The 15,306-nt window shown below is 36.1% G+C and overlaps 1 protein-coding gene across 1 annotated transcript in view; it reads right to left on the minus strand.

The window, feature by feature from the left end:
• Nucleotides 1-1,062: 1,062 nt before the first annotated feature.
• Nucleotides 1,063-15,306, minus strand: part of OOSP3 (oocyte secreted protein family member 3) — a 30,650-nt gene continuing 16,406 nt past the window's right edge. The window contains 3 exon segments of the mRNA XM_058306193.1: nucleotides 1,063-1,246; nucleotides 1,330-1,460; nucleotides 2,515-2,637. Coding sequence (XP_058162176.1) covers nucleotides 1,063-1,246; nucleotides 1,330-1,460; nucleotides 2,515-2,637 — 438 coding nt within the window.

Consider the following 15,306-nt stretch of genomic DNA (forward strand, 5'->3'; position numbering starts at 1 on the left):
TTAAAACATGATTTGTACACCAGTCTAAAACTTCTAAATAATAGAATATTAATGCCTGCATCTTCCAATATTCACAAAGACTTCCATGGGCGATTAGAGTGTAAAATATAATGAAGTTGACAATTTGATCTCTTAGGCAGGCTTTGTTTTCTTATCTGGAAAATGAACTTGGTAAAGACACTTGTAGTTATGCAAGTCAATGTTATTCAGGTTCTAATTGCAAGGTTTAATTTATAAGTAAAAGAAAAGGGTATTTCAAACAAACAGAAGATTAAAGAATATGACTTGTGTGCCCACCACTCAACTTTAATAGATAAGTTCTTATCTGTTTCAAATATTTATGAAATATTATAGTGGAGGCCCCCATACATCCCTACACGATACTGTTCTCTTTCTTCCCTCTGCTGAGTTAACAATTCTTAATTCCCGTGCATGGTTTTACACTTTTATGAAATACATGTGGAGAGATAGTTTTTAAAATATAGCACATTTTTACATTTTTAAAACTACAAACAATGTCACCCTTGATATATCGTTCTGCAACTTATCTCTAAAGTTATTCAAATGACAGGCGGATCTGTGGTTTAATCCACTGTAACTGCTATAAAGGAGTTAACATTTGAACACCTATTATTCTAAATGTTTTCCTTAAGTTAACTCATTAAGTCATTTCAATAGTCCTAAGAGTTGGGTACTATTTTATTCCCATTTTACACATGAGGAAGTGATACATGGAGAAGTTAAATAACCTACCCAGAGCTTCACAGCTAGTAAGTAGCATGTAACCTGAATGGAATTAGACTGAAAGATAAGAGTTCAGGGCTCCATTGTAAATAAAACATGGGACTGTATAACACAGGGAATCCTGTGATGAAAGATGGACTGTGCTTAACAAAATATGAGAACATTCTCTCATGAATTCTAATGAATATATAAATGCTAATAAAGGGTGTTAATAATTGAGTGCATTGGTGGAAAAATATACTAAATGTAAGATATGAGCTATAGTTAGTAGTAATATTTTGACAATGTTTTTTTAATCTAGTTTCTAGTTAAGTACTGTCATGGGTTGCCTGTTCTAAGGATCCTCACCAAAGGGTCTTGGAATTATGGAATCCAAGGCAATCCAAACAGGTTAAGTGTTGGTAAGTTCCAGGGAGGATAAGAATTGTCAAAGGGAGGTTCATTTCTGGACTTTGTAAGGTTGTTGTCGATAGCATTTGTTATAGTATCAAAATCAGATGAGCTAAAAGTTTTAAAGAAGTGAAAATTTGCACATTGGAATGAAAAAAAGTCTCATTTTGGGTCAGCCCATTGTTGTCCAACTACTTTAAGAATAGTAGTCTTACCACCACCACCACTATCTTCCTGCCCGCTATTTGAAAATGTTTTAAAGAATAATTCTCTTTACAGTTTCTCCCTGTGCTGAACTTTAGTGCCTCATCATTGGGAAATATATTCTAAGCAGAGAACATTAGCCCTAATAAGCTTTATGAAGAAGTTGCCCAAAACTCCTTTAAGCAGAAATCAGGAGTCCTCAATCTTTTAAAAGATTCCATTTATAAAATATTATAATGGAAAGCTAATAATGTTATTCTATTGATCCTGAAGGTATAACAAAGTTTAATAAGTTTCCCCCAAAGCCATAGGGCCATAGTGTCTACATTAAAAATCCAAATTTTTCTTTAAAATTTTTTCAATGCAATTATACCCATTTAGATAAGTTATCTAAATCACAAAGTGTTTGGTCTTTTATAGAATAAAGAACTATATAACTTAGGTCAGAAATATTTTTAAGTTAAAAAGGTGTGACCTTAAAGAGTTGCATTCTGAATGCTTTTGCTATTCTTCCTGTTTCTCTAAGTATCTCCTAATCTTTTGAGAGGCATGTGTGAGATATATGTTCAAGTCCTGACTTGCCATTTTCTAGCTACGTGATCTTGGGCATATTAACCACTGAGTTCTAGTTAATTCATTTTACTGTGTCCTAGTTGAGTTCCCCAAAAGCAAAAATTCAAAAGGGGATTTATGGGCATGAGATTTACTATAGATCTCTTAGTAAGGGAATAGGAGAAGCAGGACATAGAAGGTGAAGACCACAAGCAAGGACTGTATTTCAGGCAGAGTCCTGCCTCAGTAGGACCTGTAAGAAGCACCAAAGTGTAAATCCTGCCTCAGTTTATCCCTGACTCAGTGAACTGAGCTGAGCTTTCATATTCCACATCACATAACCATTGTGGTAGAGGACATCTTACAAATTCCTATGCTCAGTTGGGGTCATTAGAATTCAAAGCACACAAAAACTGGGGAAGTAATACACAGAAATGATGTGAGGGGATCCAAGGAGATCTAGGATCCCCTCACATCAGGTGGGCATCTGTAATAACCAAATGATACAAATAAATACCTTATTGGACTGAGGAACCATGCAAAGAAATATTGTTCTGGGCCTCAGACCAAGCTGAGCTTCATTTTCCCAACTTTTGCTTTAACAAGTAGTTTTTAGAAGTAAACTGAGAATTGGTTGGTCCATTCCACTCCCCTGGAAATAATATACATCAAAGGAATTTTACCAGTGACTCCTTTGTGCATTTTACAATTGAGGGCTGATTGAAAAATCATTCCATATGAGAAAAACTAGTGACACAAAAAGACCTTTTAAGTTGAAATATGTCATGTCATGGAGGAGTTTTAAAGAAATTTAAACAACAAGTAGATCAAATCAAAATTTGAATCTTTGTACTAAGGTTGTTATAGATTAGCGATATTGGCCAGACTCAGACTTTGAATAAAGTTCCAATTGAGAGCTTTATTAGCCACGCGGTGACTGCCTCATCCTACGCAGAGGAGAGAGCAGCCCCGAGTTTCAGGGAAGAGGTGTTTTTAATAACCTTTTAGGAGGGGGAGGGGGTTTACTAGTAAGCGAGCAAGCAAGCAGGCACAGAAGCAGAACACTGTGGTTAGCTGAAGGTAGCGTATCTATTTTTATCTTTTTAAAAGTCCCATGTCATTTATTGGCACTTTTCTTGGGAGCAGCCCTAAGCCCTAAGTTATTTATTGGCACTCTTCTTGAGTGCAGTCCTAAGCCCTAAGTTATTTATTTATCTGAAGGCACTTGCAATTCCTATTTCCTAATGTAGTTCTATTCCTATTTTCCCAATGTGGCCTTACCCTTACATGTCTCCCTTTCCTTTATGGTAATTCAAATCTTTGAATTTCTTCATAGGTAGGCACTAACTGATAGGGGGCATTTAAAACTATAAGTTTAACAGTTTGGAAATTTTTTTGTATTAATTTTTAAATTACTGATTATATATGGGCCACAGGTAAGCAGTACAAGGAGGATAATCAGGGGCCCTGCTAAAGCAGTGATGAGGGTTGTGAGGTAAGGGGACTAGTTAAAAAGGTTGTGATACCATTTGGTGGGCATTTCCTGGGCTTTGTTATATTTTTTCAATTGCCTGCGAATTAAGGCTAAGCTTTCTTTCATAAGTCCTGAATGGTTAGTATAAAAACAGCAGGTTTTTCCTAGGGCTATACACAGGCCTTTTTGCCAGAGGAACAGTAAATTTAATCTTCACTTATTTTGAAGAACTACTTCAGCGAGGGAGTTTAAGGCTTGTTTCAGATGGCTTATTTGATATTCAAGGTTTTTAATGTTTTGGGTAACTAAGGAGGATGGTATTTAAGTTATTGTTTCTTTTCACTAGGGCTGCTGATTTTATTGCGACAGAGCTTGTTACCCTTAGACTTACTAGCAGCGGAACAAGAAAGGGGACCCTAATATATTTGGTGACCTGGTCCTAGTACTTCTAGTAAATTGAAGAGCTCCCTGCTCTTAAGCTCCAGATAGTAATAAACTTGGGGGATTATATTTATTAGGACATAGAAGTTGTTGGAGTTGGGGAGAATAAAAGGGGTTAGACTTGAGATGCAGGCAAACTAAGTTCCTGGAGGGGCAACTAACACCCAGAATTTTTCCGAGTTTCTCCGGTTTATAGTTGCACTGTTTTTATGGGAGTTAGCAGAAGTTTAGAAGTTTTTATTCTGGACAGCAGAATCCCGGGGCAGGGGCTCTCCTGCAGTCATCCTGGGGCTACCAGCGTCCACGTGGATTTCCAACCAGGCTCGAGATCCATTCTTTAATTTTGTTTTACTTTTAAAGAGTTTACACCTTTAATTTTAAAGGGGTGCTGAAGGGCAATGATATCTTTTCTGTAACTGCTTCCTGCTGGCCATGGGCTATAGTTATTGCTTAATAAGGTATAAAACTCTTATTTTGACTGGAGGAAGTTGGATCTGGCATTCTGTACGAAGCTGGATGAAGTTTTCATATGGCTAATAAGATGTTCATTCTGAAAGAAACAAAATTAAAATTTTGGAATACTCGTTTTTAAAAGAGGATATTGGATTACAGAGGTAGACAAGGTTAGGTGCTTATAAAGATGGCACCCCTTTTTAAAAGCTGGTGGGAACAGTATATATAGATGTTTCCAAGTCATCTATTTTCAGAGAGAAATTGCAATAGATACTTAGTTTTGTTTGAAGACATATTTTAAGCTGTTTAATGATTGGTGCTCATGTGCTCTGTTAGATGTTCCTGGTGAAATGGCACGCTTTGGGCAATTGGTTTCATTCAGGATTAGTATACTATGTTGAAAATTTTTTTAGTTTTTAGCTGTGGGAGTGATCAGAACTACAGAATAAAGGTTTTTTGTATTTTGGTTTTAATTGTACAATTTCTGGTAATTTTGACTGTTTAATAGGTGACTTATTATTAGCAAGCAAGTTTCATATTTGCTACACAGTAGAGCATAGTAGAATAGTAAGTTGACTGAGCCTGGCTGAGACAATGACTCTATTTCATAGACATGTTTATCAACTGTTTAGAAAGTGAATTTACTAGGAATCTAACATGTCTGATATACTTTTGCACTTGATCCAAAATAGAAAAGATAAAGTTATAATTATTAGGCATATATTTAGTATAGGATAAAAGTACAGCACTTTAATATTAATTAATGTATTATTTAATGCAAAGGATTCAGAGTTGCAGTTAATAGTTTTAAGTTTCAGGTTTGTAATACTTTACATGTTATCTCTCCATAGGAGCAGGTTATAATGCCAATTGTGTTTAAGTTTTATTTACAGTATCCTGGTATCATGGCTCCACTTAGCATGTTTTTCACACAGTGAGGAAGTTGCAGCATCGTTGATTTTAGAGAGAGTTTCCAGTATTCTACTAGCCTGGTGCATAGTGCTTTCTGGCACTATGGAAAAGTGCCAGGCTAGAGGCAATATCCATTGTACACTTGGCTATACCAAGTCATCATTGGCTGCTGCAGGAGCTCGAAACTGCAACATAGTTTCCGTTGACTTCAGGAGAAGAACCAGAGACTGATATAGCAAATATTTCTAATTGAGGGGTCAGTGACCAGCCTAGCCAATAACTCACATGGAGAGGCAACCTGTAATGTATTCAAGGCCTGGTTTGAATGCACAAAAGAGTTTGACAATGTTAAAGTTTATTCTTTGTTTTTATATATTTTAAACAATTTAATGCAACACATCATATATCAATTGACTGTTTACTTATACAATTTTACCATTAAGATATTAGTAGGTATTTTACTTTAGTAATAGAGAGAAAAAACTATTTTTCATTGTTAAAATTAAAACAGAAGATTCTCAAATAAATCAAGATAATTTTTATTATTATTTATTTAAATATGCACCTTGCGGTGGCTTTCAGACAGGTTTTATTATCATGAAGTTATTCTTTGCAACCAATATCAATCCAAGTTTTTAGTTTACAATGACTTTTAGAACTCTAATTATTTAAACATTTTCAGCTTGGAAGATGCTCTACAAACTTTTTATAATTGACCATAACTACACTGGCCAGTTACCTTATATTTCAATAAACATTAAATTACAATTACTAACCAAAGAAATTTATTTTATTTATTTAAGAGAGCACATCTACAGTCTTTCTTCTTTAGCTTAATTTTATCAACGCAAACTTATAATTTTTATTGCTCAAAAGACCCTGTACATACAATGACAATTTATTTAATGGGCACTTCATAAACCAAGGGAGATTATACCTAAGCTAAACAAAATTGAAACCACTATAGTTTATTCAAGGAATGTTCTTTTTTCTTTACAGAAAGCTAAAACTTCTTTTTTTGTTTAAGTTATGAAAATGAATAATTGTCAAAACATACAGACTACCAGGTTTTAAAACACATTATATAATTACTTCATTTGTTTAATCATAATCCTGGAAAGATTTTTCCATAGTTTTTATGGATTTTTTTACTTGTTGGAAACTGAGGCATGGTGGTCTCACAAAGGGAGGCATGCTGTTTTCATGGCTAGGCTTTTAACATAGGAATGCAGCAATTAAGCTTTTCAAGTTAACAGGATAGAGCTGTCCAGAACAGGGAGAAATATGAGTAAACATACTTTGTAGTTTGAAAGGAATACTGAATCTTTGTACTTTAAGTTCTTTAATTTACAAGTCTTGTTAATGTGTAGTTACACTGTTTGTTATCTTTATAGTTTGAGAATATATATAATGCCACATGTAGAAAATAAAGTTGTTTGAGGAGTCATTACTTGCAGACCCCCTCATCCCAGCTGGTTAGTTTTTTTGTTTGTTTCCTCCCCCCTTTTTCTCTTTCTTTTATTCCTGATACCCTTTGGGTCCAAATCTCCAATGTTTACTTACTGAAATTTGTTAACAGAACTATTAATTACTTTTATTTTATGGCTGTCAAAAGGTTCAAACTGGGAAATTACAGGGCAAACTGATTTCTAATTCTTCAGCTTAGTAGATAGGTTTAATATGTGACACTTAGTCCTGCCTTTAAAACTTTTGTAGAGACGAGACTCTTTTTTAATAGTTTTTATAATTAGACTTTTATAAGACTCTTTTCATCTTGCTCAGTTTAATTTGGGCTCCAAGAATATTTATTCACATATATAACTGCATATTTAATTTTTAACAATTTGAATAGAGCTTTTTATGAATTTTCACTTGTTAATTTTATAACACGTTTAAACACCTTTTATTCAACTTAAACATGTTAAATGAACTTAACTATTATTTTAATTTTTCTTTTAGGGTAAAAGTACAAATTTCTTGCAGTTAGTTTGAAATAAAAAGCTACTTCTTAGGATTTTATTTCTAGAACATTGTTCTTTTAAAGGAGATAAGACCTTTTCTTCTTCACACACTGAGGAAATGGTGAGGTTAAAGCACAAGAAGCTATTTTGATAAAACAGACTTTCTTTGTATATTGATTATTCAGGAAACTTTTACTAAAATAGACTAATGACTTGAGAGACTTCAAGAAAGAACAACATTTTTAACTTTGCATCAGTACACTATTCGATACTAAACCTTTTAAAACTTTATAGACAGGCCCATCAAATCTTACTCAATTTTAATCATAAAAATTTCTCTTCCACAAACCTTCTATACTTTTAGTATTCATTCAGGTTTTGTCCCACACTCTACTCTTTCCCAACAAACAATCATTTTGTCTTAGGACAAAATCATCTCCTGTTTCCTTAACAATAAAAACACATTCTATATATCCCACATACTAAGTCACCAGGCAAACTCCTCACAACATATAATTGCCATCAACACTAAACAAGCTTGTTAAAGCAATGAACTTTTCTTCACTTTAAATACTTAGTGGCCAGAAACAGTGTTTTAGAAGCAAGTTGGCAGGGGAGACTGGCCACCAACAAGATTTCCTGTTATAAAATTACCTTTTATTAGTATTATCAATTCTGGTTTTGTTTAATAAAGACTTTTTGGAATTAGCCATTTAAATACCTTAATTTAAACAATGCTTCATTAAACTTTTTATAATTATTTATAATTTTAAGACATTTTACCTTTATAGAACACATTTCCTTACTTAAAGTTACCACAATACCTTCCACAACTTGCCACATGCACCTGAGTTCCAAGAGTTCATGAAAATCAGCCATCCTATTTTAGGACAAAACACATTCTTCCATTAAATTTCAGTCAGCATTACCACAAACTTTTAACCTTTTTTTAATATTCATTTAAGTTTTACATCCTTCATTTTATCCTGTGAAGAAAAAAATTCATTTCAATTTAGACAAGAACTATTTTTAATGAAAAGGCAGTAATTTTGTTAAGACTGACAATTTTTTGTTATTGTAGAAATCCCATTAACATTCAAATTTATGTATTAATATAAGCACTTATTTTATATTTGGCCATTTGAATAGAGCTCTTTTTAAAAATTTTTTATTTATTAATTTATATCACCCTCTGGAGGTATCAAAATATACACTGACATTGAACAGACAAACACAAACCAATTACAACACATTAGCAGAAACATACAGTTTACAACTGACTCATAATTTTTCACAAATTACACAGAACAGAAATACAAAAAGAGAAACAATTAAGACAGACAAAAAGACAAACCAGACAACCTGAACTGAAGTCAAGAGCGACGTCTCACTCTAACCGGCGGGTGGGATCTATTTGCTGTGTCCAGCAGATCCATTTCCCCACATTCCACAGACTCTGCAGAGGTTTTCCAGAAAACAGACTCACCTAGGGACGTCCCGTTTGCTGATCCTGGGCCCAGGAACTCCTGATGCTCTCCAGATAGAATTTAGGTGGAGACAAGTTCAGGGCCAGGCGGCGTCCGGGGCGGAGGAACGTCTCTCCACAGCCTTCCCCTAGACCACAGTCTGTCCCCAGAATGTACCCATCTCCCTGAGTCTGAGGAGATCAACCCTGCTGGAGTGGGGGATCTCATCGATCAATCTCGCTGGGGCCTCCAAATGTTATAGACCAGAAATATTGATCAGACTCAGACTTTGAATAAAGTTCCAGTTGAGAGCTTTATTAGCCACGTGGTGACTGCCTCATCCTATGCAGAGGAGAGAGCAGCCCCGACTTTCAGGGAAGAGGTGTTTTTATAGCCTTTTTGGAGGGGGAGGGGGTTTACTAGTAAGCGAGCAAGCAAGCAGGCACAGAAGCAGAACACTGTGGTTAGCTGAAGGTAGCGTATCTATTTTTATCTTTTTAAAAGTCCCATGTCATTTATTGGCACTTTTCTTGGGAGCAGCCCTAAGCCCTAAGTTATTTATTGGCACTCTTCTTGAGTGCAGTCCTAAGCCCTAAGTTATTTATTTATCTGAAGGCACTTGCAATTCCTATTTCCTAATGTAGTTCTATTCCTATTTTCCCAATGCGGCCTTACCCTTACAAGGTCCCTCTGCAAGAACCCTAAAGAGACTGTTTTAACAGAGAATAGTAAGAAAACACCAAGTCTATTCTTGAACTTCAGTGCAACCAATCAGTATCTGTGTAACCTGAAAACATAATTGTTGGATCAAGCCAGACTAGAAACAAGAGTTTAATAAATTTCTTCTGGAACTTGGCCTTAAAACATTACCAAAGCTCTTGGTCACAGGTATCTAGAAAGATTAGACAGCCAGGCACTTCAAGTTAAAAACCATAACTGGAAGTTTGTGGTTTTTAATATATGCTCATTACAGAGACTTTTGAAAACCCTACATGATGACCAAATAAAAGTCTCCATTATCCTAATACAAGGATAACTTTTCTAAACACATACAGTGTATATTTTTCTATTACACATTTTTACAAAAATGTCATATATCATTACCATTTTCAACTTATTAATTTATACAATAAATAATTCTCATGTAAATAAAATGCTTCTATGGTGATTTAATGGACTTATAACATTCAATAATATGATTACTTTTCCATTAAGTTTCTATTGAACATATGTTATTTTGGCAAGTCTATAAGTTTTACATAAAGTGTTAAAGGTAATTACTATATGTTCCCTACTTCTGTTATTAATTAAAAATATATTCAGGGTCGTGGATGTGGCTGAAGTGGTTGAAAACCCGTTTCCTACATGGGAGGTCCCAGGTTCAGTTCCCATACACTTCCTAAAAAAAGAAAAAACAAGCAAACAAATGAAAAAATCAACTCAGGGGAGTCCATATGGCTCAGTGGTTAAATACCAGCTTCCCACTTATGAGGTTCTAGGTCCAATCCCCAGCCCTGTACCTGAAAAAAATGTATACACATATATAGTCACTTCCACAATTGCAGAGTATGGACCTCCAAAAATCAGCCTCCATAAAATAAGAAGAAAATTGGCAAAAATGGACAAATTCAAATTTTTAACACTGGAATTTAACCTAAGGCTTGTAACAATCTGAAGAACATTTGTTTAAGGAAAATGGCTGGACCTCAGAAAAACCTCAGCTTTGTGGCATTTTAACTTTTTCTATTCCTATTCCCCTCCCCAATCTAATAGCTATGAAAAACAAAAGCCTCATAAGCAGAGTTCCTGTGAAAACTGAATCCTAGCAGCCATGAAAAGGAGAACAGTTTGGAGCTCCCCCAAAGCCTCATACCTGGAGAGTTATTATTTGACCCATCTGGAATACTGGTCTTTATTTAACCTAATTCAGAACAGTGTCACTGCAAATAGCCTTTCCCTGAGGCTAATGTTCAAAAACAAACAAAAAAACACAGCAGCAATTGTTCAACATTGCAACTGCTTGAGGCATTGATAACAGTTGAAGCCAATAAGTGGCAGATCAAAATTCTAACAAATAAAGAATGGAGAAAAAAAGTGTGAATATGGAGCTTTAAAAAGCTTGGTATTATTCCTGTGAAATGAAAGCTGCATGCATGTGGAGAGCTGTAGGTATGCCCCCCAAAAGACCTGAGAAGGCCTTAATCTCTCACTGCTGGCTTAGCCTCTGTCTCTGCCCAAGCAGGAAATAAAGCTAAAACAGAGTTGTAAAATACCTGTTAAAGTGTTGAATGCACACTCCAGTAAGTTCAAAGAGCCCCCTTAGCAAAGACTGGAAACCTTAATGGTTTAAGACACTGAAGGAAATTCCTGCCCAGTCATTGGCTGATTACTAAGCTAAGTGATGAGATATTTCAGTGACAACATAAATAAAAAATTACAGAATAACAGAATTAGTTCAGGAAAATTACTAAAAATAGATCAAGCAATAACAAAACAAGCATCAAGTACAACAAATCCTGGGGAAAGAAGGAAACCAATCTCCAGAATTACATGATTTAAAATGTCCGGTTTTCCAAAAAATTACAAGGCATGCAAAGAAATAGGAAAGTGTGTTCCATACAGAAGGGGGAAAAAAATCAATCAAAACTGACTTGTGGAAGCCAACATGTTGGGCTTATTAGACAAAAAGACTTTAAATCAACAATTATTAATAAGTGCAAGGAATTAAAGGAAAGCATGTCTAAAGAACCAAAGGAAAGAATGCAAGTGAATGGTGTCTCACCAAATAAGAAAAGATCAATAAAGAGATAGAAATCATCAAATAAGATAAATAAATGAAATGCTGGAATTAAAAAGTACAAAAACTGAAATGGAAAATCCGCTAGAGAGGCTCAACAACAGATTTGAGTTGGTAGAAGAAAGAATTAGAGAACCTAAAAATAGGTCAGTTAATATTGTCCAGTCTGAGGAACATAAAGAAACAGAATGAAGAAATGTGAATAGAGCCTCAGAGACCTGTGGGACACCATTGAGCACACTAACATATTTCATGATGGCAGTTCCAGAAGAAGGGGAGAGAAAGGGCAAAAGAATATTTGAAGAAATAATGGCCCCAAAATGCCCCAAAATTTTATGAATAATATTAATATACACATCTAAAAAACTCAACAACTTCCAAGCAGGATAAAATGAAAGAGATCCACACCTAGATGCATCATAATCAAACTGCTGAAAGACAAAAAGAATCTTGAAAGTAGGAGAAGAGAAGTGACTCATCACACAAAAGGAATCTTCAGTAAGATTTCGCATTCCAAACTATGGAGGCCAGAAGGCAGTGTGACAACCTACTCAAAGTGCTAAGACTATTAACCAACAATTCTATTGCTGACAAAAAAAAAATTTTTTCATTAAAAAAAAAAAAATTAAAACCAATCCAAAAATTAAGGCACAATTAAGACATTTCCTGATAAAAATAAATGATTTGTCACTAGCAGACTGGCAGGACAATATTAATACTAAAGGTAGTCCTTCCAGCTGAAACTAAAGGACAAAATAGTAGCTCAAATTTACATGAAGAAATAAATAGAACTGGTAAAGGTAACTACAAAGATAAATATAAATGACAATATACTTTCATTGATACATAAAGACATACTGCTATGAATTACAGGAGTGAGATTACATGATCAAAACTAAAATATTCATCAGCTCAATCAAAAAATTAAAGCTGTAGTGTAATATAAAAAGAATAAATGACAATATAGATGCATATTTTTTATTTTTGTCTTTATTTTTTTAATATACCCCTCACCCGACTCCTCCCCCTATAGCAACAATCTCCTCCATCATCATGAGACTTTCATTGCATTTGGTGAATACATCTCTGAGCACTGCTGCACCTCATGGTCAGTGGTCCACATCATAGCCCACACTCTCCCACAGTCCCCCAGTGGGCCATGGGAGGACATACGATGTCCAGTAACCCCTGCAGCATCAGCCAGGACAACTCCAAGTCGCAAAAACACCTCCACATCTCATCTCTTCCTCACATTCCCCACCCCCAGCAGCCACCATGGCCACTTTCTCCACACCAATGCCACATTTTCTTCGATTGCTAATCACAACAGTTCATGAATAGAATATCAGTAGGTCCACTCTAATCCATAATCTTTTCCTCTATCCTGTGGACCTTGGAATGATTGTGTCAACTCCACATCTATATCAAGAGGGGGCTTAGATTCCACACGGATGCTGGATGCAATCCTCCTGCTTTCAGTTATAGGCATTCTTGGCTCCATCGTGTGGTGGTTGACCTTCTTCACCTCCATGTTAGCTGAGTGGGGTAAGTCCAATAATCCAGAGTGTAGGAGCTGAAATCTGTTGAGGCTCAGGGCCTGGCTATCATATGGTCAGTCCAGAAAATCAGGTTGCCTGGGTATATATTAAACCCCAGCACCAACCACAGTTCTGGTAAAAGTAACAGGAGAGGCTTGTGAAAAAAGATTACATCTGAGTCCAGCTCCATCACACAGATACACAAGCTCCAAAGAAGGGCCAACTGATATGGCACTGTACTCCATCTGCCATGACCATAGAACCTGTGGGTCTCTGTAGCCCTCAGAAGAACCAATACCTGGGGTTGTATCTACTTTATCTGTCTCTGGGACTCTGCTGAGGTGTGCATAAGGGCAACCCCTCTGATAACCTCCCAACTCTTTTTGGAGACTCATAGCCATATAAACTCATTTGTCCTTTCCATTTCCCCCTTGATTCAGGTCAAAAAGCATCTTTAACTCCTGGTGTTATATGTAGACTGAGACATTCTGCTTGTCCAAGTTGACCCTTTTATTAAAAGTCATTTTCTAGTTACATCATCAGCTGGTACTTGGTAGTAATCCCTCAGCACCAGGGAGGCTCATCCCCAGGAGTCATGACCAATGCAGGGGGAAAGGCAACGCATTTACATGCTGAGTTTGGCTTCAAGACTGGCCACATTTGAGCAATGCGGAGGCTCTCAGGACGTAACTCTTAGGCATCCTGCAGCTCTAGGCCTTGTTCTTATTTCAGGTACACAGGCTCACAAGCATACTCATTAGTATCAAGGGCTCATTGTTGGACTTTCATTCTTATTTGGTCTTCGCCATTGCACTTGGAGGATTGTTGCTGTTCCTTTAGGGACTGTGATAGAGCTCCCCTGGCTAAGAACTCAGCACTCTCTCAGTTGTTGTTTTTAATTGTATTCACTATGAAAATATCCAAACATTTTATGTACCCTGGATATATGCCCTGTAGAACTCCCTGCCAACCATGTGTCCCCTGTCAATAACATCCCACACCAGTATTCCTACCCTGCCATTGTTGAAGCTCTCTGTGATCCAAAACATCCTGAAAAGTGAAGCCCAATATATCACCAGGTTCCATTAATAGTAAAATGGAATATATCAATGAGTATAAAGGTTAGATATAGAATACATATTAATTTGGAAAAATTACGGTAAAAATAAATTGGGGTATCAAAAAACTAAAAAATGAAAAAGCTTTGTTTTTGATGTTTTGCCTTCCATCACTGCAATAAGTGTTGCCCTGTATGCAAATTGGCAAGGCAACTACTTTCGTCTTTTCCTCAGTGTCTACATCCTATCTTTTTCTTTTCTTTTTTCTAATTATTAGGCTTATCTTCACAAGAGTCTTGGATCACAGTAATTCATATATACAATATACAGTACTCCCCCATATCCAACATAACACCTTTTCCCTTCCACAGCAATAATCTTTTTACATATTCATACAATATTTACTGAAACTTATGTGCAGATATTGAGACAATAGCTTTCAAAAAAGGTAACATTTGGGTTTACATTGTGGTTTATATTTTAGACTATACAATTTTCTAAATTTTTTGTTATCTTATGTTTTACATTATGATTTACATTTTAGCCTATCTGCCCCTATATATTTTTGGTGTAATTTAACATGTCTTATATACATCCTTGCGTACTCTTGTGGAACACTTCTATTGACCTCACAGTTACATTGGTTCCATCTATTCAATACCTCTTTCCCCCTCCTCTTAGGGCCCACAGTGACAGTCAATCTTCATTTCTTGAAGGGCCATGTTCCAAGATACTTGCAACAGTGTTGAGGGCTTGACATGCTCAACTGCCCTAATGCACTGGGAGCCACCATTTCTCTTGAGAGATACAGTTCTCTCTATTTGAGGGCATCTGTCCTCCCCAGGATGTGGGTATATCTTCACTCTCATTATATGGGTCTCTATCCAATGATATAGCCCACTATGGCAAAATGAGCATTCACATATTCCCTAGGAGCCTCTCCTGCATCACATTATCCCCTTTAAGCATCTTAAACAGATAACATTCCTTATTATATTTTTGAAAAAGTTTTCTCAGCATTATATTCTCAACCAAATACCTGACAATCTCCTATGTGCATATGTTGCCCCACCCTCCCCCCAATTTCTTGGGCAATATTACCCATCCTCCCATTCCTAGCCCCCCCTCAAGCCTGCATAGCCCCACCCAAAGGTAACCCTGTGCCCCTAATTTATCCCTTCCTTGTACAAATACTTACCTCCAGCTTATCATAGATTTCCCCCATGTAGATGTCAGCTTACATCCTTCCTCTACCCTCCAATTTCCTGTAAGCCAATCATCCAGTCTCTAGCTCTCTGAGGCAGCTTGGTTTACTT

The sequence above is a fragment of the Dasypus novemcinctus genome, chromosome 10 (genome assembly GCF_030445035.2).
Source record: "Dasypus novemcinctus isolate mDasNov1 chromosome 10, mDasNov1.1.hap2, whole genome shotgun sequence".
NCBI classification, from domain to species: Eukaryota; Metazoa; Chordata; class Mammalia; order Cingulata; family Dasypodidae; genus Dasypus; species Dasypus novemcinctus.